The 23971-nt window shown below is 40.7% G+C and overlaps 1 protein-coding gene across 1 annotated transcript in view; it reads left to right on the top strand.

The window, feature by feature from the left end:
• Positions 1-22676, top strand: part of LOC126234244 (uncharacterized) — an 818625-nt gene extending 795949 nt beyond the window's left edge. Inside the window, exons 4-5 of the mRNA XM_049942937.1 lie at positions 4596-4844; positions 21329-22676. Coding sequence (XP_049798894.1) covers positions 4596-4844; positions 21329-21495 — 416 coding nt within the window. The 3' untranslated portion in view covers positions 21496-22676. The remainder of the gene's footprint in view (positions 1-4595; positions 4845-21328) is intronic.
• Positions 22677-23971: the final 1295 nt, after the last annotated feature.

Here is a 23971-nt window from a genome sequence, read left to right as displayed (position 1 = left end):
GGAACAAAGACGACTGTGTTTCCAAACAAGACACACAGTGCATGCCGTCGGCATATTGCACTGTTATGCAGATATATTTCATGCGACGCCGATACAGAAGGTAAGAAACCAAACGAAATCTTATTACTCCTGCGACGAGTACCGATCGCCGCCGGTCCCTTACACCAAAATACTAGGAAAATATTTTGGTTCACCTTATACGTATACATATACGAGGCTTCTCAGCTTGTTTTAGTCGAACTGGTGTCGCTCTACATGCCCATGTTCAATGGCCTTATTATTTATTATTGTGCCATCATGGAGTTCCTATAAAAGCTTTCGGAAATTTTACTTTAATTTGTAACTGCTTCTCAGGACGAGTTGGAAACTGAGAATAATTTCCAAAAACATCGACAGAAATTTTGTGATGGCACAATAATAAATTACAATACCGCTCAACATTGTCATGTAGCCCATTACCAGTCCAGTTAATTGACACATACGCTTGAGAAGACATGAGGCTTTATTGAAACAAAAAAGTGCACAAAATGATCAACAAATCGCGCTTCATAAGATACAAAAAGCAATAATTAGCACAAATATTGATTTTTAGCAAAGACGATGTTCTTAATAAGAAATGTTCATGATGTCGGCCGTCATTCATCAACGATACCTGTAGTTGTGGGACAATGTTGTGAACAGCACTGTACAGCACATGAGTAGGTTTAGTGAAAAATTGTCGTCGGGTTTTAGAAACCCTAATCAAGTCAGACGATCGTAGCATACTTCCGACATGAGGTAACTCCACGAACAGCCGGCCGCAGTGGCCATGCGGCTCTAGGCGCTACGGTCTGGAACCGCGCGACCGCTACGGTCGCAGGTTCGAATTCTGCCTCGGGCATGTATGTGTGTGATGTCCTGAGGTTAGTTAGGTTTAAGTAGTTCTTAGTTCTAGGGGACTGATGACCAAAGAAGTTAAGTCCCATAGTGCTCAGAACCATTTTTTTTAACTGCACGAACAACAAATCACATGAATTGAGGTCTGGGGTCGTGGGAGGTAAAGCATGACGGTAGAGGCGGCTCAGCATGCAATGTCTACAAGTGATCTATCATACGTGTAGCAATACAGGGTGGAGCGCCATCCTACGTAAAAGTAGAACCTTCCAGATGATGTTTATCAGCCAGACTAGCAATGATACGATTCTGTAAAATATGGGCGTACCTCGCACCGACACGCAGGCAGTCTGAAAAGCAGCATCCTTCACTGCCTCGAATGAAAACGTCCCGATTAGGGTAGACATGGTAAATTCACACCACACCGTGACTCTCTCGTCATGTAATGTTTCCACGACAGTTTCAGGTTTTACGGTAGCTCAAATTTTGCAGCTGTCGGTGTTGTGCTGCATCACTGACGTGTTGCTGTCCAGCACCATCTATTGTCCCGTTTCCGCATTTGTTTTTGGTTTCAGTAGAAACCCAAACCCCATGTCATTTCAGGCATGTGTGCCAGGTGCTACATCTGTACATATATCATTCCGGGAATCAGCATATTTTCAAATGTTATGATCTTTTGGGTATATATATACACGGTGAACTTCAGTAAAACTGACAAACTGTAGGGACGGATTCCTGATTGGGCATGGAGAAAAAAAAGTCCTATGAGCATGTGTCCGAAAATGCATCGTTGCCACAGTATATGCAAATGACGATCGACAGTCCCTCTAAACATGTGCCATCCGTTCCTTGTGTTTTGCAGGCTATGTGATTGACCCAGCGCACTGGAAGCAGCAGAATAGTTCGTCGGTAAAGAGAAGTGTTGACAGAAATCCCGTAACTGTGATGGTCTGGTGCAAAAACCATTGACAAAATCCTTCCCATAGATGGAAATCCGCTGCTGATAAACCTTGCACTCGTTGCAGGTGATAGGGTTAGTGGCGGTTGTCATGCAGGCTATACATCATCGTACTTTGGCTTACAACATTTTAGCTGGCAACACACCTGGAGCTTGTACTAGAGTTGGCGTCAACATCCAGTAGAATCCGATCCTCCAAATCTGGTCAAGCACAGCTCTCCGACTCCCTGCACGTTCTCCGTCTGAAAGGAACCATGATCACACAAATGCCCAAAAAGGCCTTGAATTGTTGTGTGATGTGATACGTGTCTGTGAGGATACTTGTTTTGGTATAGCGTGCTGCCTCTCGATATTTATGTTATTAATATACACGAGAGCGTGCTGAAAAGTAATGCCTCCGAATTTTTTATCTGAAAACTCTTAAAAATATTTAAGTAAAGAAACGGAGTTAACATTCTACTTCTTTATTCTTCATGTCTACATATTTATTCCTCAATTAGTCACCCTAGCGACGAACAAATTTCTCCCAGCGAGAAAGACCAGTTTTATTGATAGTGTCACTGTAGGATGTTTGTCCTTGTTGACGAAGCCACATCCTCACCTTTGCTTGCATCGCTTCATCACTATCAAGTGAAATCCTCGTAGGTGTCGTTTAAGGTTTGGAAACAGATGCAAATCGGATGGGGCCAAGGGGGGACTACGTGGAGGCTGATCGATGACACAGAACGCAGAACGTCGGATTGTTGCGGATGTCGCAGTGCGCTTGTGTGGTCTGGCATTATCATGCTGAAGGAGAGGGTACTATATGTGTGGACGAACTCTTCGAATTCATAACTCGACTATAGCACGTTGTTTCTCACTCACCTACATAGATTACACACTGTCCTGTTGTACGCTACAATTCTGAGCCTTCTGGTAGCACAGGGCCGCAAATTTGTAGGCATGAATAACAGAGATGTACGATGTTAATAACTTTTGTTTTATTTTAAAAACTTTAAGAATTTTCACATTAAAAATTGTGGGGCAGTGCATTTCTGCATACACTCGCTTAAGAGGGACAGTAAAACATGAAAGATATAACCAGTACTCCAGGAGCGGTAACACCCCCGTGACCCGCGCTGACTGCTCCGCCACCGTGATGCAGTAGCGCTGTTCAGTCTACTGGTTATTCTTCATGTTTTACTGTCCCTCCTGTTAATAAATATCGAGAAAACAAACATCGCACTATACTAATTTACGACCACTCTATCGAAAGGGTACGTAAAATTCCGCTTTAATTAATTTATTTATTTTATTTATTTATTTATTTTTTTTTTTTTTTTTTTTTTTGACGGCAAAGAAAGCTACACTATCTGTCGAAACTGGGTGTCAAATGAAAGACGCGATGAGCAGTATTTGTTTTGCTGACTACAGTTACACACTGCCAGAACAAAATTGTAAATACCTGCCGAAACAACAAAATGTTCAAGTGTGTGTGAAATCTTAAGGGACTTAACTGCTAAGGTCATCAGTCCCAAAGGTTACACACTACTTAACCTAAATTATCCTAAGGACAAACACACACACCCATGCCCGAGGGAGGACTCGAACCTCCGCCGGGACCATCCGCCGAAACAACAGATCTAGTGAGCCTGACGACTGTTAGGGGGAACTGACGGTATTTATATGCCAGTCATCAAAATATTGTAATTTTTTTAAGGACCATTGATAGCTGGTGAAATAAGAGTTAGTAATGGTTTGCAAGTGTACTCGTATACTGAACATATTTTTACATTTAAAACGAGCTTTGCATAAGCTATTGTAATGACTTTTCCTCAGTTGTTTAGCCGGCCTTGTGGCCGAGCGGTTCTAGGTGCTTCATTCCGGAACAGCGCTGCTGCTACGGTCGCAGGTTCGAATCCTGCCTCGGGCATGGATGTGTGTGATGTCCTTAGATTAGTTAGGTTTAAGTAGTTCTAAGTCTAGGGGACTGATGACCTCAGACGTTAAGTCCCATAGTGCTTAGAACCATTTGAACCTCAGTTGTTTGGTTAACAATTGCAAACGCCACTGCATTAGCGAAAAAATGGTTCAAATGGCTCTGAGCACTATGGGACTTAACTTCTGAGGTCATCAGTCTCCTAGAACTTAGAACTACTTAAACCTAACCAACCTAGGGACGTCACATACATACATGCCCGACGCAGCATTCGAACCTGAGACCGTAGCGGTCGCGCGGTTCCTGACTGTAGCGCCTAGAACCGCACGGTTGGAATTTCAGCATAATGGTTTAATTGCATGCGTTTTTAATCAAAAATTGTTCATTCTTCGAATTATGTTCACTGCCATTGTCCCCTTCTCTATTTCACTGTTTGCTCAGGTACAGACAAACTTGTTTCGTGCGCTCACTACCTACCTCGGAAATGTCGTAACGTTGGACCTTAAACATCAGATGTCAATTGATTTACATCAGAGTGTAACATCGACCCTCTCAGTTTGCTATGTGTGCGCCGCGTGGGATTAGCCGAGCGGTCTGGGGCGCTGCAGTCATGGACTGTGCGGCTGGTCCCGGCGGAGGTTCGAGTCCTCCCTCGGGGATGGGTGTGTGTGTTTGTCCTTAGGATAATTTATGTTAAGTAGTGTGTAAGCTTAGGGACTGATGACCTTAGCAGTTGAGTCCCATGAGACTTCACACACATTTGAACATTCAGTTTGCTATGTCACCTCAAAAACTGACCCAATTGCCCTTCGCTGTTGCTGTATAACAGTCTGCCTGTGTCCGCAGCTGTAGCTGAGAACAGCTCGATGGCGCTACTGGGCGGCTCACCGGGACCGGACGTGGTGACGGAGGCGGCCGCCTGGCCCACCACGGCCGCAGCGGACGTCGGCGACGACACCGCGGACGTCGACGCCGCGGCGTCCAGCAGCGACAGCACGCCGCCCGCCGGCGTCGACGGGGACAACTCCAGCGACACCGCCGCGCCGCCCCCGCCTGCGCCCGCCTCCACCGCCCCCACGGCTTGCCACGTCATGGGTACGCTCTCGTCTCCACTCACAGTCGGTATCTGTGCCTTTCCCTTCTTAGGTGTCGCTTCGGAACCAGATCCAAAGCTCTATCAGGTCTCACACAGGTCGGAATTTGCATTTGCCGTTTCCATAGATTTCCACCGTCATTACAACCATTTACAATTCAGCGAGATATTCAATATCTCCAACAAATTCATTACCATTAAACAACATCCAAATAAAAGTCTATATTCAAACTCCATTTTCTACAGTGGGTGGAGAGTCCAGCTCCATCAGTGTCAACAAGGAAGATACTCGCTGTGTAAAGCATACGGCAAGAAAAAAGGAATGAAAGTGAGATAGTGTTAATACTTTCATCCTTCTTTACCTCCTCTGCATTACTGCAGATGACGTGTCACTGAGCACATTTGTACTGTGCATGCAGTACACGTGAGGTGCCTAGTTGTTTCCGCTGCCCTGTGTGGAATACATAAGTTCTTGTACACTTCACTAACCTGCTGTCTTCATGATGATGATGTCCCCGGAACGCATAAAACAGCACGCAGGTCGTGGATTCTTTTTCTTGAGGCTGAAATTAACTTCGCAAGGAACTGCTGCTACGAATAAATTATAACTCATTTGGGATGCCACTGGCGTTTTTATTGATGTAGACACGAGAAACTATTTTCGATCACAACGTATTGAACGTATCTTCCCACAGTCATTATATCTGGCTAAAATAACATGAAATACTTCCTGCCACAGACAACATGTTTGTCTACTGGAACCGTCAGAACTGGAGAATAAAATTACAAGAATCAAATACTACTATTACAGTCAACATGTCTGTACCTAGCGACGGTCGGAACTGTAGTAAATAAAATTTCATGAAACAAATACTGCTCTAACAGAGAACATGTCTGTCTACTGGAACTGTCAGAACTGCAGAGCCGGACTGCCCGAGACACTTCGCGCGACAAGCCAGCAAGGCGTGACCCGAACGCCACCGAAGTGCATCGGCAGTAATATCGTCAGTCTTTTGTTTTAGTAATTCTTTGATTTTTAATAATTTTGAAATTACTGATTGATAGCTGGCTGGAAAATTTCTGGTTTTGCGGTAGCAACGCTATGCATTAGTGCTTGCGGGATGTTAGTGATAACCATCACAAGGACAAAGTGGAGCACATAAGACAACTCCTCGTGATATGAACATCGAAGGCTTGACAATATCGGAGTCACTGACAAAAATGCCTTCTGTTAGAAATAATAATACATCTAAGATGACTTATATGTTTCACCAGTTCGAAACATCTGGAGATGTTCTTAGCTTTATATGAAGACAACCTGAAGAGACTGACTTCAATAAAAGCACAGTTACGAAAATCCGGAACGTACCCGAAGAATACAATGTGGAGCTAGCGGTGGAAATAGAAAATTTGACACGTACGAAGCGAAAAGCTTGGTGTTCGAAAGCGGGCTAGCTAATTAGGTAAACTTCACTCTATGACCGAAAAAAACGCCCACTGCGAAGAAATTATCCACATGGGACGGAAATCAGAGATGTAACGTTTATGTGCAGACAAACAAATGATTACAATTTCAGAAAAATTGAATGATTTGTTCAGGAGAAAGAGCTTTACAAATTGAGCAAGTCAGAAAAGTGTTCATCCACTTCTGGCCTTTATGCAAACGGTTATTCGGCTTGGCATTGATTGACAGAGTCTTTAGATGGTCTAGTGAGGGATATCACACCGGATTCTGTCCAACTGGCGTGTTATATCGTCAGACTCCTGAGTTGGTTGGAGGACTCCGCCCATAATGCTCCAAACATTCCTGATTGGGCAGAGATCCGGCTACGTTGCTGACTAAGGTATGGTCTGGTAAGCGCGAAGACAAGCAGCAAAAAATCCTCTCCGTGTGCGAGCAGGCAATATCTTGCGGAAGTGTAAGCCCAGGGCGGCTTTTCATGAAGGGCAACAAAACGGGGCCCATAATATCGCAGACGTACTGCTATGCTCTAAGGGCGCTGCGGATAACAACTAAAGGGATCCTGCTATGAAATTAAATGGCACTCCAGACTATAACTCCTGCTTATCGGGCAGTATGTCGGGCGACACTCAGGTTTGTATCCCTCCACTGTCCAGGGCGTCACCACAAACGTCTTCACTGGTATTGGGGTTCAGTTCGAAGCGAGATTCATCACTGAAGACAGTCTATTCCAGTCAGTGAGATTCCAGTCCGAATGTGCCTTCCACCATTGCAGACGGGCTGGTTGGTGTATGGAGGTCAATTGTAGTTGGCGCAAGGGCTGCCATGAGCTCAGCCCACTGTCTGTCAGCGGCCTATTAATGGGCCTCGTGGTCATCAAGCACCGGTTGAACGTCGGATCGGTGATAATGATGGATTCGGTGTGTTGAGTGCTTCTCTGACAACTGGTTGGTCCTCATGTTCTGTAGTCTCCAGGTCGACCGCTTCCTTCTTGACGCAGCGCTCGGCCTTGTTGCACGAATTCGTGCCAACATCATCGAACAGTGGCTTCGCAGCTATACAAGTGCCGATCAGTTCGCCAACTACTCCAACTTGCTTCTTTGAGGCCGAGTACACATCCTCTCTCAAATGTTGACATCTGCGTGTATTGTTCACGCGCCTGCCTGAGAGACATAGCTATTGTCCAACCGAGTAATCAGAATGTAACAATACCAGAGAAGGAACAGTTGATTGTCCTTCTCTGATATTGTTAGATTCCACCCTGGATTTTCCATTGTTTGAGTAAAGAGAATGAAATTCGCAAAGAGGTTATACTGTAGTATCGACATGTCGCTTGTTTACTGGCTCACAGAAAGATCCGTACCTAAAGACTGGAAAATTGCTCAAGTCACAACAATACCCAAAAAGGGAAGTACGAGTAATCCGCTGAATTAAAGGCCTATATCACTAACGTCGATTTGCAGTAGAGTTTTGGAACATATACTGTATTCGAACATTATGAAGTACCTCGAAGAAAACGATTTATTGATATATTGTCAGCACGGATTCAGAAAAGATCGTTCTTGTGAAACACGACTAGCTCTTTATACTCGTGAGGTAATAAGTCCAATCGACAGGGGTGTCAAATCGATTCCATATTTTTAGATTTCCAGAAGGCTTTCGAGACCGTTCCTCACAAGCGTCTTCTAACCAAACTGCGTGCCTACGGAGTATCGCCTCAGTTGCGCGACTGCATTCGTGATTTCCTGTCAGAAAGGCCAGAGTTCGTAGAAACAGATGGAAAGTCACCGAGTAAAACAGAAGTAATATCCGACGTTCCCTAATGAAGTGTTATACGCCCTTTATTGTTCCTGATCTATATTAAGGACATAGGAGACAATCTGAGTAGCTGTGTTAGATTGTTTGCAGATGATGCTGTCATTTACCGTCTTGTAAAGCCATCAGATGATCAAAACGACATGCAAAATGATTTAGATAAGATATCTGTATGGTGTGAAAAGTGGCAATTGACCCTGAATAAAGAAAAGTGTGAAGTTATTCACGTGAGTACTAAAAGAAATCAGCTAAATTTTGATTTCGCGATAAGTCACACAAATCTGAGGGCTGTAAATTCAACTAAATACTTAGGGATTACAATTACAAATAACCTAAATTGGAACGATCACATAGATCATATTGTGGGTTTAGCAAACCAAAGACTGTGATTCATTGGCACAACACTTAGAAGGTGCAACAGGTCTGTCAAAGAGACTGCTTACACTACGCTTGTCCGCCCTATTCTGGAGTATTGCTGTGTGGTGTGGGATCCGCATCAGGTATGACTGACGGATGACATCGAAAAAGTACAAAGAAGGGCAGCTCGTTTTGTATTATCGTGAAATAGGGGAGATAGTGCCACAGACATGATACGTGAATTGAGGTGGCAATCATTAAAACAAAGGCGTTTTTCATTGCGACGGGATCTTGTCATGAAATTTCAATCACCAGTTTTCTCCTCCGATTGCGAAAACATTCTGTTGGCACCCGTCTACATAGGGAGAAATGGTCATCACGATAAACTAAGAGAAATCAGGGCTCACACAGAAAAATTTAAGTGCTTGTTTTTCCCGCGTGCCAGGCACTTTATTGTGAATAGCAGAGTAATCACGTAGATGTAGATGTACTGTCACTGCCAGCTGCATGGTAGAACTTTGCTGCAGCAACACACATTCATCCACCGGCAGCCACGGTTTACATTTTGCATTTTCGGTCGATACCTGTCTGAATATTAATTTGTGGCCAATCTACATAACTCCTTCGTAGTGCGTCGTTCCTTTTTCTTCCTTTTTTTCCAGAGTGTATCTGAGACTGTGTGAGCTCCGTGTGCGGGTGTTTTAAGAAAGCTCATAGTCTGGGTTGGCTGAACAAATTCTATCCTTCTAAATGCAAATCAGTATCAGCGGGCTTATGATAAACTGTATGCACCATAGCGGTAACATTCTTCAGTCTAACAAGACATCAAAGGCAGAAAACTATCTATCTCTATAGTGAATTAAATGTTGCTACGAATGGAGCTGAGCTGATGTAAAACCTCCATTAATATATCTTCTCCAAGAGGCCACGCTACGAAAGTATCACCCACATTTCTCCAAAATACAGTTCGTTGTAGGGCAGCCGATTCCAGTGCTCCCTTCTGGAAATTCTCATTAAAAAGTTTGGCCACCGAAATGGCTCCCCATTGCTACGCCGTCATTCTGTTCAAAATTTCTTGCTTGAATATAAAATACTCGTTGGTTCAGGAAAGAGCGTGCTGAAGCAAATTAAAACTGCTTGATAGTTGACATCTGTCACTTGCTGCTACAATATTGCCACATCGGATGTCGGCTACCGCTCATTTATAGGTGACACACAAACATGGCGGGTCACTTCCCAAATGCTGTTAATGTGTAACGCAGACCAATGTTGGAAGCTGCTGCCGTTAGGTATCACGGATATGCGAGACAGCTGATTTTAAGTTACCAGTGGCTGAACTGTGGTGACACGTTTTGTAGCCCTGAATTCAAACTCATGTGAGAAAACGGCTGTCAACAATCTACAACAGACCTAAAATCACTATCACTTTGGTTACAGCCATTACGGCTAATATCTACGAGCAAACTTAAGACGGAAGAAGTACAATTTCAGGGCTAAAAAAGAAACTGTAATTTCTCCCTATCTTTCATTGGTTACCTGAAACTGTCCTCATAATGGCTACGCAAACTGCCACTTCACCAATGGATGAGCAGTTCTGGCTTTTACTTGGTTGTAGGTTGTAGATTTTTGGATTTGGATTGTTTGGGGTAAGAGACCAAACAACGAGGTCATCGGTCTCATCGGATTAGGGAAGGACGGGGAAGGAAGTCGGCCATGCCCTTTCAAAGGAACCATCCTGGCATTTGTCTAGAGTGATTTAGGGAAATCACGGAAAACCTAAATCAGGATGGCCGGACGCGGGATTGAACCGTCGTCCTCCCGAATGCGGGTCCAGTGTGCTAACCACTGCGCCACCTCGCACGGTAGGTCGTAGATGATAGTGGCATATTACTAATGGAAAAAGAATAACAGGAAGAAAAATAATGGCAAATAAAAAGTTAATGCAGTAATGAAAATGATGTGGTAAAGTATTACAAGTTTTAAAAAATTACATTTTAAATCAATTAATTCAATAGAAATAGTAATGAAAGTCTTTTGATTAGGTTTAGAAATTTAAATAAATATTTTCCTGAGTTTCACGAGTTTTCGACCTGAACCCTTCTGCATGATAGGTTAACGCGCTAACCAATGTGTTACTTTTTTTCCCCATAATCTTTTATTGTATTAAAACACAATGAATTACAGTGTTATACATAAGTTGATACAAACTCAATCACTATCAGACCATTCTGCAAATGTGGAAAATAAGTATCAGTCTCCACACAACTTGTTCGTCATAATATAAGATTTTTGTCTCTTTATTCCGCTTTTTTCCTGCAGTACAGAAACCCTCAGCAGTGCCGGCAATTACTTTTTCTCCCTCTTTCTTCGCTCTTCTTATTGTCCAAAACGCCAGTACTAGCCTGAACTCTTTATCCTCCCTGTTGCCTCTTCTGACATAGATATAATTCCATTGTATATACTCTCTCGTGCCTGGCTGTGCAGAACTCCTCCTATGACGAAGGTAGACGGCAGTGGACTAAGGCGGACTCCCCTACCAGACAAACGAATGAACTCGCCCAGCCCTTTGAACGTAAATACTTCACTGTGCATCGGCCACCACATCCTATACAGACTCTACAAAAAGGTCTGTTCCAAGATCTTGTATGAAAAGCTTGCAGATCTCTAAGCCATTTCCAGTTCGTTACATTGCCAGCACATGTAAATCTACGTACTACCGTATCCACACCAGTTTGGCTAATCCCGATTTCATGCAACGTTTCATTTGTGCGGACTATATTTTATACCATGCTGTACGTATTTCAGATGAAAGTACACCCATGTTGATACTTTTCCATAGAGCATCCCGTTCGATATTTGAGCATTTCCTTTCTGTTTCGTTTCTCCCTTTATAGTCTTTGTGTGAAGTATAACGTCTCTGGCCGTTATCTGTTGCGAATCAGTAATATAATTGTTGAGGTAACTTATTTCCACGAAATATGGCCTTACATGTTGGAGCCGTTGGTTTATTTTTTACACATCTATCAGGTCTCGGAGACTTTCGGGTCTGAGAATTTCAAATAATTTTGATGTAACAATGTCCGCATTTTCTTTTGAAATACCAGCGGTTCTTTTTATAAAAAATGCAGAAGCCAAGTTTTTTATGTCATCTAATCTTAAAACTCTGTTTTTGGTATTCAGAGTGGCTGTTATTGTGTCTACTCTGAATACTTCCCCTTTATACAGGTAGTTGGTGACGGTTCACATAATATTCCTATCATTTTGAGTAACGGCGCCATTTAGTAAGTTTCCGAGAGAATGCAGCTGTTACTTAATTTTATTCTCTGTATTTGGTTCATGTTACGGTGCAGATACTCTTGTGTGACTCCTTGAATTTGCCCTGAGGTATTTCTCCAGTTAATAACTGTTATCTCGATTGTAAAAGTGGTCGGAATTCTTCCAAGTGCTTTACACTGACTTACTACCTTTGCCATTCTATATTAATTTGGTGGGAGCCTCGCAGATTTAAAGTTTGCTTTTATTTTCATCGCTGTTTGCTCCTGACATAAGACAGTAAATTTTTATAATTTTTATAATTAGGAAATGTCACCATAATTTCTCAGTACGACACCTACGTCATGGGCGTACGCTCGCATGACTGTAAGGCGCCATGATATTGTTATTTCTGTTAGTCTGCCACGAACACTACGAAGGAATTCGTCTAAGTATAGAACAAATAAGAGCGTAGAGAGAGGGCTTCTTTGAGGAACTCCTCATCTTAATTCCAGCTGCTTAGTTTTTTGACAGTTGACTGATATATTAGCACTGATTCCTGTTGGAACGTTCCTGAAAATCCATTCTTCTCATAGCTTCAATAGAAAACCTATGGTCCACCCAGTCAAAAGCCTTATGAGAAACAGTGAACAAAAGTGCGCATTTTATATTAGTCCTAGAGGTTACAGTAATTATACCTCTATATGCTGCTATGCATTAGAATATGGTTCCGCTAAATGCACATGACTGATGTTAACTTAAAATCTTATTGGTCAAATGCGGAAGTCTACTGTTGCATGCCTCAGTCGAGGGCAGGGACAATGCCCATGCTTCTTTCAGACTATCTTGTAAGACATTTTCTTGCAATAATGATATGCTTAGGTTTCACTGATTCCTGAACCGTCAAGTCGATTGTGTTGCAAGATTGAGGCAATGCCGACGTGCTCAGTGAAATACACAGGAGTTGTTTAAACTTTAATCAAAGATCTTTTCAGACTCTGTGACACAGATTCTGTAGATTCTGTTACAATACTGCGGAACAACACACGTGAACTCAACAAATGTGGGATATTTGACTTCCGAGGCATCCTTAAGTTTTAAGTCAGTGACTAGGTGCTTTAATTAATTAGAGACATTAAAATTCGGAATCAGATCTTTGTTGTTTAAAATACGCTTAAAATCACCTCCAATAAAAAGATCTTCCGGATTTCTCTGTAATAAATAAACAATTTCGTCTTTAAAAAAATCTTGCTCTGTCCTTTTTATTTGAAATTATTTTAGGATCACACTGATTAATAATTGCTCCAGATTCTAATCTTTCAGTTTCAGGAACAGGTATCCCTTCTCCGATTAAAATGACCTTCTCTATATTTGTTTCGAGTGAAACACTAAGTATTTCTGCAATCTTAAAATCAAACATCACTGCTTCTTGCAACAAGGCTATATCTTAAGCTTACCCATTACGGATATTTTAGAACCCTTGACTGTTAATTGAATGTAAATACATAAAACTGCAAACTGTCACTTTTTGAATAATTATTTATTATTCCATGAACCGGTTTTCGGACCTTTTCAGGTTCACCTTCAGATGGTTTCTGGAAGTTACATAATTATTTCTAGCATAATACTGGGTGCTGGCTCTGTGACAAGAAGATGGAACAAGCTTTAATGTATCGTCATGACTGTTGTTTATCTGTTAATATGGATGCAAATTTAGTTTTTTACTTACTGCGACAGTATGGGCGACTTTTTTCGTTAGCGTCCATGTGTCTGCTTTCATTTTCATGGCCAGTTGGTATATCACTTCACTCACTTTTACCCAAGTGGCCATCAAAATGGAAGCAGACACATGGACACTAACGAAACAAGCCACCCATACTGCCACAGCAAGTAAAAAACTAAATTTGCATCCATACCGACAGATAAACAATAGTCATGGTGATACATTAATGCGTGTTCCATCTTCTTGTCACAGAGCCAGCACCCAGCTTTATGCTATAAATCCGTTCATCATAAGAAAAACCTGACGTAGACAAACACAAACGCGATGATTGGTCAGAAGCCATAGCTCACTTACACTGGTGTTGTTACGCTCTTGGAAGTACGTCCTACTTATGTATTAGATATACTATTTCTAAGTTACGTTAAATGAAACTTTAAGATATTCAAATGTATTAACAGCCATCAACATTTTTCTTAAGCACGCTTTAGCTATGTGGTTTTTATTTCAAAAATCGTGTACAGTTACAGCCTCTGCAGTATTGGGCTCTGATTGTCGCACTTTTAATGCGCAGTACGAAAATGGCTGAGGCTGCTTTCTGTTCCGTAGTGAAACACGTTCGTGGCACACGATTAAAAAGAGCCGAGAAATAGGTTGTTCTTAATGTTTTTCATGTCCGCCCGTCGTGGTCTCGCGGTAGCGTTCTCGCTACCCGAGCACGGGGTCCCGGGTTCGATTCCCGGCGGGGTCACGGATTTTTCCTGCCTCGAGATGACTGGGTGTTGTGTCGTCATCATCATCATTCATCCCCATTACGGTCGGAGGAAGGCAACGGCAAACCACCTCCATTATGACCTTGCCTAGTAAGGCGGTGCGGGTCTCCCGCATCGTTCCCCTACGCTCTGTAAAGAAGCATGGGACTTCATTTCATTTTTTTTCAATGTTTTTCATAAATTTACGGAGATAATCGGCATTGAACTTTTCCCAGCGTTGTATATAATGCAGTTAATACATGAACCCACATTGAACATGTAGTGCAGTCGATAGCGTAATGGAATGTGCTCTAAATGCAGTTATTCGTGCGTTGGTTCAGATTTCCCCAGTATCCTTTTTCTCCTAGTTCAATTTGAAATACCTACATCTCGTAATTATAAAACTCATCATCATGTTTTATGAATAATGCTCGTCTTCTTGTTTCTAATTACATATTGGACGCAAAATTCCTGTTTCCATTTCAAATACAAATTCTTAATTATCGATGTTTTTTATGAAAGACTGTTCATAAAAGTTGTTTAAATTAAGAAAACATAATTTAATTTTTAAGGCAAAAATGAAAAACCAAATCCTCTTTATTTGGACTATGTCCATCGTTTTATACCACAGAGGTAGATCAGTACCATAGAAACATGAAAAACAACCATTTTCACAACATCGAGCACATCATACAAATGCTGCATTGTACCATTTGGTACTGTACCATTACAATATGAACCCAACAGAACTGCTCTGGAACCAAGCTGCGGGATTTGGGCCGAGAAGTAGCAAGACTTAAGCTGTCAGACGTACTGAAACTAACGCACACATCTTTTTCACACACTCACTTTCGAACTCTGGCGGGATATGGAACGGCTCGTCAGAAAACAAGAAGAGAAAATGCTGCGCCTGGTTGCATTCTCGGATTCGGATAAGGAAGCAGCTAAGAGATAACCAGACGACTGACTGTAAGTAATACCTTCAGTGGCTTCATTATTTAACTATACGGTGAAATCCTTCAATACTCTCTTACCTTACACACAGCTTATGCAGAAAAATTACCCTGTGGTTAAGTCAGGAATTTTCAACATTCTTGTTTTTAATTACAGTAATATGTTAGCTAAAAACGATAACGTGTTGTGGTTTTTGTCTAGTGGCTAAGGAGCGTATTGTGGGAGATTTGCAGTGTATTATTTCATTCTGCTTAAAAATTAAATGGCTCGTCTCTTTTTACGTGTGAATTGCAGCTGGCCACGTCACTGCAGACTAGCTGTACCAGCTGACCGGCCAGTGCTGTCCAAGTTAAATGCGCCGGTAAACCAGTTGTCCTGTATTATAGCTAAGTCTATGTGCGCGTAATGCACAGCACAAAACGTATCCTTATTATCGTACTTGACAGTACTCGAGACAGCTTGGCTGCAGTCCCACGTGAAACGAAAATCCAATGTGGTTTCAGCAGACGCGGAAGAATACATAGTGCAATGTTAACATCAGGTTTATTCTTATGATGAACGGATTATAGAAATATGATGAAACTTCCAGAAACCATCTGGAGATGAACCTGAAAAGGTTCAAAAACCGGTTCATGGAATGATAAATAATTATTCAAAAAAGTGGTTGCAGTTTTATATATTTACAAGGCTATATCTGTCAATGAGTAATATGAAAATTCTTTTAGAGCAGCAACTGTTAGTTCTGATGTTATACTGTTAATATTTACAGTTGCAATCGTATAGTCTTGCGCCATTTTAATTTCGTCTTAAAAGAGAAAAATGCAAAAGTCGACAAGAAAATAAATAAGTACTCCAATAATAAAGAAGTATATGACTACATGAACAAATAAATGGAAGTTAATAAATCATAAATAAATCCCGCTGTCATTGAAATTTTCAATAATATATTCTCGAATAAACATCACTTGAGTTTTAAATTACTTTAGATGTCTCTTTTCGGTGTTGATTTCATCAGAACTGAGGGGGTTTGTGCCACTAATGTGGTCTGAATTCCTCTCTTGAGATGCTTTCTTAACTATCTCATAATGTAAATTTTTAGGCTTCTTGTTGTACTTCTCACGTTTTTGTTTCTCTTGATTACCAGATATTTGGATTTGGTTGTGATTTGATCTTGCGTTGATCAACGTCTTGAGTCACCGTGTTTGCCTTCGAAGTGTCCTAGTCTGGCACTGTTTCCATAGTGATGGGCGTCTTGAGTCACTGTGTTTGCCTTCGAAGTGTCCTTGTCTGGCACTGTTTCCATAGCCATCGCAACAGTTTCGTTGTTCTTCTTGGCTGTTTATTTCCTTTTGTAGTTTCCACTGGACTGTTTGGGACTTATTTCTGTATTTCAACAAGAACCCTTAGGCTGTTTCTGCTTTATCATTTGTAGTTCTTCTGAGAACGACGTCCTTATCACAGTTTCACGCATTATTTTGTACCGACCGGGTTGCCTCTGCTGATCTCGTAAGTACCACTCATGTGCTCTCTGTTTCCACGGATTTGTCAGCATTACACTGTTTCTGTTTACGGGCGGAGTGTGATCGGGAGGAGTCGTCATCTTAACAGTCATTTGTTTCTAGCGGCTTCTTTTTGTTTTGCAGATGGCATTCACGGAGATGCGAGCCGTGAGTTGTCTCTGTTTCTAAGGGAGAAAAATCTTTTTCAGATTTGATGAGCATATCAGAAGTAGCTACTATGTCACTAATAACCGTGGTATTTCGTTGCTCGACAAAACATCACCGAGTGTAAGTTTTTTCGCTGAGTTAAATTATTTTTCAGTACAAGAACACGGCGTAGACAGTCTTGTCGGAAGCCGCCTGAACCACTGCAAATGTGAAACGCCGGGACATGACCAGAACATAAAATGTGAGCTTTGTGACCATGCACAGAAATGTAAGAGAGAATATTTGCCTTTATTTTCATTTCTACTGCTGGATACCGTTGAAGCATTGCAGTTCATACGGTCTTGACCATCCTTCATTAATTATAGATTTCACCTCTCCGTATTTAGAATGAGTATCTTTAATTAACCGATTATTAACTTCGATCGGGTCGTTCAACACTCTCACAGTTTTATATACGTTATCAGCTTTTTACACAGAGACATTACTTTTCAATCTGTCTTTGTGCACAGATTCAGCTACGCTACCCCACTTCCCCAACTTCTTGTCAGCCGTCACCGGACTAAGAAATTTAAGAAAGACACAGTAGATATCAGAATTAATTGCGTTGTGTGTACAGAATGCTCGTTTATTGCAGTTAGCTCCGATAGGGTGACGTAGATTTCCGGGGCGGTAGGTTCAACTGGGAGAGTTTCCTTCTCGAATGAGAACACAAGAGTATTTTTTCGTACAGTGTCAGCGGTTGTCTTCAGTGTCGAACAATATCCGCTCACAACCGAAATTTCTCCAAAACACGAAGTGTGGATCGGATGAACACACTAACAAGACTATTCACCGTCTTGACAGCTCGAGCCGGAATGCTCCACACGGCTGTCGCAGACGAACTTGTTTGCTGCTTGTTGAGATATTTTGTTTGTCAGTTAACACAGTTTAACGTTGAAATGTTAATAATATAACTACATTTTCAATTATTTTTGAGATCTATCTGAATTATTAGCGTTGTTTGGTTGCTAGCTAGATACTACGCCCTACGTCACAAGTACGTCTATGTTGTAACAGTGATGGTTCTGGTATTCCAGTAGCAACAATGAATTGCAGTCTTCAAAATTTTGACTTCATTTAATGTCGAGCAAGACCTTTGTAATCTAAGCTGATCTCTGTGACTAAAATAACTCTATATGTGACGCTGAATCGCGTATAGTGCAAAGGAAGCCGGCCGGAGTGGCCGAGCGGTTCTAGGCGCTACAGTCTGGAACCGCGCTACCGCTACGGTCGCAGGTTCGAATCCTGCCTCGGGCATGGATGTGTGTGATGTCCTTAGGTTGGTTAGGTTTAAGTAGTTCTAAGTTCTAGGGGACTGATGACCTCAGAAGTTAAGTCCGATAGTGCTCAGAGCCATTTGAACAATTTTGCAAAGGAATCGGTAGTGTTTGGTTAGTGCTCTGTGTGAAACGCTTGTACATCGTTAGCAGTCATTAGCATCGTGGTGTGTGTGTGTGTGTGTGTGTGTGTGTGTGTGTGTGTGTGTGTGTGTGTGTTGCTTCTTGTGTTATCATGTGTGATGAAATACAAAATGAAAGGGCCAGATACAAGATTTTGGATCCAAACACAACAAAAGAGTCGTACAAGGTGAACCGAACAATTGATATAGTAGGCTGTCAGCGGCGGTCGTTTGGCCGTCACATCGAGCGCTGTGATTGGAGGAAACCAACTCCAGCCCGTGAACTGTCAACTGTCAAGTAAATTTAATCCGACTATAGTGCCCAATAATACCAAAGAATCTGAGAGAGAGATCTTTGTAAAAATTGATAAAACATCAAACTTAACTAAATGGTCTGAACTGCTTAGGAGGAGAGCTGCCAGAATATTGGTAAAGTCAGTCGAGTTATGGATGTGATGTGAGCATCTTCATCAATGGTCTCAGCAAAAAAGCAACATGTTTGGCTAAATCATATGTAACAGCTCGAATGTTGCTCACTTTTGAATGTAAAGGTAGACTTTCTTTACGAATTTTTAGAAGGTCTTACTGTCTTCACACAGCACAACCATGTGGTCTTAACCTCTTATTGATCTATTGAGGGAAGGAGGGGAAATTCAGGAATATGGAAGTTTTAGTCGCACACGTATAGGGTCGTAATCAGTCCTCCTGGTATGACTTACAAGGGAACCTCCCCATCGCACCCCCCTCAGATTTAGTTATAAATTGACACAGTGGATAGGCCTTGAAAAACTGAACACAGATCAATCTAGAAAACAGGAAGAAGTTGTGTGGAACTATGAAAAAATAAGCAAAATATACAAACTGAGTAGTAAAAGTGTAAGATATGCAACATCAAGGGATATTTAAGCTGAAGAGCGCCGTGGTCCCGTGGTTAGAGTGATAAACTGCGGAACGAGAGGTCCTTCGTTCGAGTCGTCCTTCGAATAAAAATTTTACTTACTTTATTTTCGCAAAGTTACGATCTGACCGTTCATTCATTGACGTCTCTGTTCACTGTAATAAGTTTAGTGTCTGTGTTTTGCGACCGCACCGCAAAACCGTGCGATTGGTAGACGAAAGGACGTGCCTCTCCAATAGGAACCGAAAACATTTGATCGCAAATTCATAGGTCAACCGATTCCTCCACAGGAAAAGACGTCTGAAATATTCTATACGACACTGGTGACGGCATGTGCGTCACATTACAGGAATATGTTGTCGACCCACCTAACTTGCACACTTGGTGAATGGGTAAAAAGATTCTTCTACCTTGCCCGATTTAGGTTTTCTTGTGGATGTGATAATCACTCCCAAAAAAGTGATGAAAACATAAGAGTTTCTCACATAAACGGCAACAAATGAATGCAACAGTTTCACAGTCGCACAGTTTTCCCTGTGCTCTGTCAAAACATCCGTTTTTAACGTTTTCAAGTTTTTCCGTGTGTAGACCGTCAAATCCTGCATGTGTCCAAGCAAATCTGAACATGTCCTGGAATTTTGGAGACCGAAGTTGATCATGTCTGAGTGCATGAACTTTGATAATTGTCTGAAAATAAAAAATTAAAACTTTTCACTCGAGGGTTCAATCCTCATTGAACCAGGTACCTTCCGCTCCGTAGTTGCTCAAGGTAACCACGGGACCACGGTGCTCCTCAGTGTACACGTACCTTGATGTGGCTTATCTCGCACGGACTACTCAGTTTGTATATTTTGCTTATTTTTTTCATAGTTCCATACAACTTCTTCCTGTTTTCTCGATTGATCTGTGTTCAGTTTTTCATGGCCTATCCCTGTGCCAACTTACAACTGAATCTGAGGGGGGTGCGATGGGGAGGTTCCCTTGTTAGCAGAACATCTTGCTTGCGGGTAAATGCTCATATAACATATGCAACTCCGCTGATTTTATCAATATACTGGTGGCTCTCCCACTAAGCAGTTTACTTAGCTTTGAAGTTGTATCACTTTTTACAAAGTCCACCTCGCAGATATTTAGACACTAATTGATATTACATTTCATGTGGACATTCCTGCTTTGTTTCAGCACAATCTTTCTTCAACCTATTCAATGTTCAACGAAGAATATTCTGAAGAGACTGATGGCGACGGCATGGGCAGCCCTCTGTCTGTCTTGGTGGCCAACCTTTTTATTGAGGATTTCAAGGAGAGAGGGTTTGAATCAGCTGCCCTTAAACCAACCGTATTTTGGAAGTATTTGGGCGATACCTTCATAGTGTGGCCTATTGGAGAAGAGAGATTAATAAAGTTTCTGTTTCTCGGGTTCATTGTGCTACTAGAGACAGATGGTTGTCTGCCGTTCTTGGATGCCTTGATTAGAGAAAATAGTGATGGCTCTCTGGGGAATTTAATTTATCATAAGCCCACTCATGCTCATCTGCGTTTACGAGTGTCGAGTTGTCGTCATCCTTCACAGACTATGAGTGTGTTTAGAACAATTGCACACAGAGCTCACACTGTGTCAGATATGGACAGTTTGCCTAAAAATCTCTCCCACCAAAAGAAAACGGATATTCTACCGTGCATATTAACAAACAACTATCGGGTGAAACCAATAACTAGGAAGTGGATAAAGAGAAAAACATGCAGACTCTTCGTTTAAGACAGCAAGAATCCTCCATTAAATTCAGGTGACATTGGTTTTCCGCCCACCATATGAGGTTGCAGATCTTCTGGGATCAGTGAAGGACTTTTTTTATTGTGAATGGTCCGAATTTACAACGTATCTTGCCAGTGTGGCATGGTTTACACAGGTCAGACGACATGCACCGCGAAAGAACGCTGCGCTGAACATTAATGCTGCACTCGCCTTTTGCAACCAAGCAAGCCCACTATTACCGAACACTATATTTCCAGTGGTCTTCAATGGAATATTATAAATAAACGATTCTGCACCAGAGTAACATCTTTTTGGGACACCATTAGGAAATAATCCGTGGACATGCGCCTGAAAATTTTTAAATTCACAATATTATTGACGTTATTGATAGGAAAATCCTTCTTTCTTTGTTTCAGGAACTGAATACAAGATAGGTGAAGTGCTGCCACGAGATACAGGAACATGTCTGGAATGTGTGTGTGATTCTGAAGCAAGGGTCACCTGTTCTCCCAAAAACTGTGCAAGCCATGACGATTTTCATGCCGCCAACAGTCTTGACATGTTTGATGTTGATACATTCTAGGACTAATATTTGCCTAATATTCTTTCAGATAGCCAACATATGTAGTGCTACAAGTGTGTATGTTGTATCTGAACTGCCTTTCTGTAAATCTTTCAACAGAGTTTAATAAGTGTGTATGTGGTACAATATTGTTCCAGTCACATTATGTGAGTTTAAAATGGCACTAATATTCAATCTGTTCTCCTAGAACATCACTCAGTGTACAATGGATATAGCACTGAGACATGTTCAACTGCCTTATGACATCATTGTATGTAATATATATAATTAATGAATGGTACATACAAATCAGGCACAATTATTCATTCTTTAGCTACTTCTCGAAAGTCAGAATGATTATAAGTATAATTTTCTTCAGAACAAAGGTCTCATCATTAACCAGAAAAGTCATTTACAGCTCATTCCATCAAGCAACCTTTCGCAACAGTAAGGACTCAGACAATGTACACATAATGCAAAAATTCTCCAAAATATGCTATTATAACAATGGCACATTTAAGTTGCTTTCAGTAAATAGATTGTGAATAAAATCTCTTAAAGCATCAGTTTTGACAATGTATTTTATGTGTACAGACTCTCAGTAACTTTAAAGAGACAGGTAAAGTCAGTCAGTAATGAAACTATTGGGCTACTGCATAACCTGCAAGCTGTTAACTGACCAACATCAGACAGTCTCTACTTCTTATTTTCATAGTGCTCTTTCTATGTTGTCAAATCTCTGAAATGTCTGACAATACAATGCTATAGACAATCTGACGTTTGGCATTTAGCAATGGTCACAGAAAAGACTTATTTCAACATCATAAATGATCATCACAATTTCAAATGATTTTTCAAGTATGTACACATTCTGTAAAGTAACATTTCTTACAACTAAATAAAATTCTCATTTTAAGAACTTTTTATTGGATAACACCAACATGAAACTAAACACCGGTGATGCAGAAAAAGTGGAAATGTAGCATATGACTGGTTACAACAAAAACTCCAATATTTACAACTGTTATTTGCAGTACTGCTGGTTATGTTTGGATTTCAAAATGTTCATTGAAAATGCTTATTCATAATCAGTCATACAACTATAGACTTAATTTTGTCACTGTCATTTGATAATCAAACTTTTGAAAGCAACTGTATCATTTGTCTATGACATTAAAACCAACTGATAGGCACATCATTTTCACGTGGATTCCAAAAAAAATGTATTTTATTCAGTTTTACAAATATAATGTTTTGACATTCACAGTATGTTTTCGTTTGCAAGCATTGTTACTCTGAATTTTTTAATGATAAATCATTACATAAACATGAAAATATAGAAAATAAAGTTTTAAGTAGCATTACACTTATAGCAGTCATATTCACTACTCTGGAACTGTTTTTTGTCAGAAATGGTACTAAAACCAAATACATCTAATTCTCAAAAATACTGTGCTGTTAGTTCACAAAGGTTTATTACCAAGTTAACAAACACAGTTACAGTTTCTTCATGATTTTCCAGAGTTCATCATTTCCATTACTTGTTCCATACACCACTATGCAAAAGTGTGACATGGAGTAATACTATTTTACACTTATCAGTATAAAATAAAAAATCTATTACTATTAGACCTATTTTACCAAGTAGAGGAAGGAAAGACAAAAGGACCAAATAGACTTCAGAATTATTTTGTTATATGGAAAGTGAGGTACATTTGAAAATAGGATGTTTATACCATACCATAACAATCTTAAATTAGATCATTTCCATATACTTCTTTTGTAGAATACAAACAGTACTAGAAATAAGATCAAAATTCTGTTTTAAAGTGCAATCTGAGAATAAAAGTTGTCGAAAAAACTAAAAACCTGAAATATTTATCGTGAAATCTTTACAGTGTCTGACTTTTGTGCCAAAGTGTTTACCAGTAGTATAAGGTAGTGTTTTCTCAAAATGAATGTTCACTATAATGAAACTGGGCACACTCACTGAAGCAGATGTCATCTTAAAAAAATAGACTTTTATCAATATCATATTTGAATAGAATTACTACATTTAGTTCTCCGATCACATGAAGATATGCTTTTATTGAAACACTTTTATGAAGATCCAAGATTTTCGCTGTATTGGTGACTGCACAACATCACAGTTCTTCAAACTGAAAATACACTTCAAAAAAAATTTAAACAAAAATGTTAGCATTTCAGAGATCTTGACTTTGTTGCAGTTCCTGAAGAAACAATAATACACATCATCAGCAGCTCATATTTTCAGTGAGGGCAGCAATGTAGCGCACATGCTTGAGGACAATATCAGTGAGATAGTACTTCATTGATTCACAGGCCTAATTTGCAATTTACCTTCAAGTACTACAAGCATTTATATACATTTCATTTTATGTAAATAGCAAATATTTACAAACTTGTATAATATCTTAATCAAAATAATGCATTTAAAATATGTAACCCCTGAAAGCTACATTTGACTTAGCTGAAT

Source organism: Schistocerca nitens, chromosome 2 (assembly GCF_023898315.1).
Source record: "Schistocerca nitens isolate TAMUIC-IGC-003100 chromosome 2, iqSchNite1.1, whole genome shotgun sequence".
NCBI lineage: Eukaryota > Metazoa > Arthropoda > Insecta > Orthoptera > Acrididae > Schistocerca > Schistocerca nitens.
The sequence above is the reverse complement of the archived record's forward strand: the minus strand, read 5'-3'. Positions and strand labels throughout refer to the sequence as shown.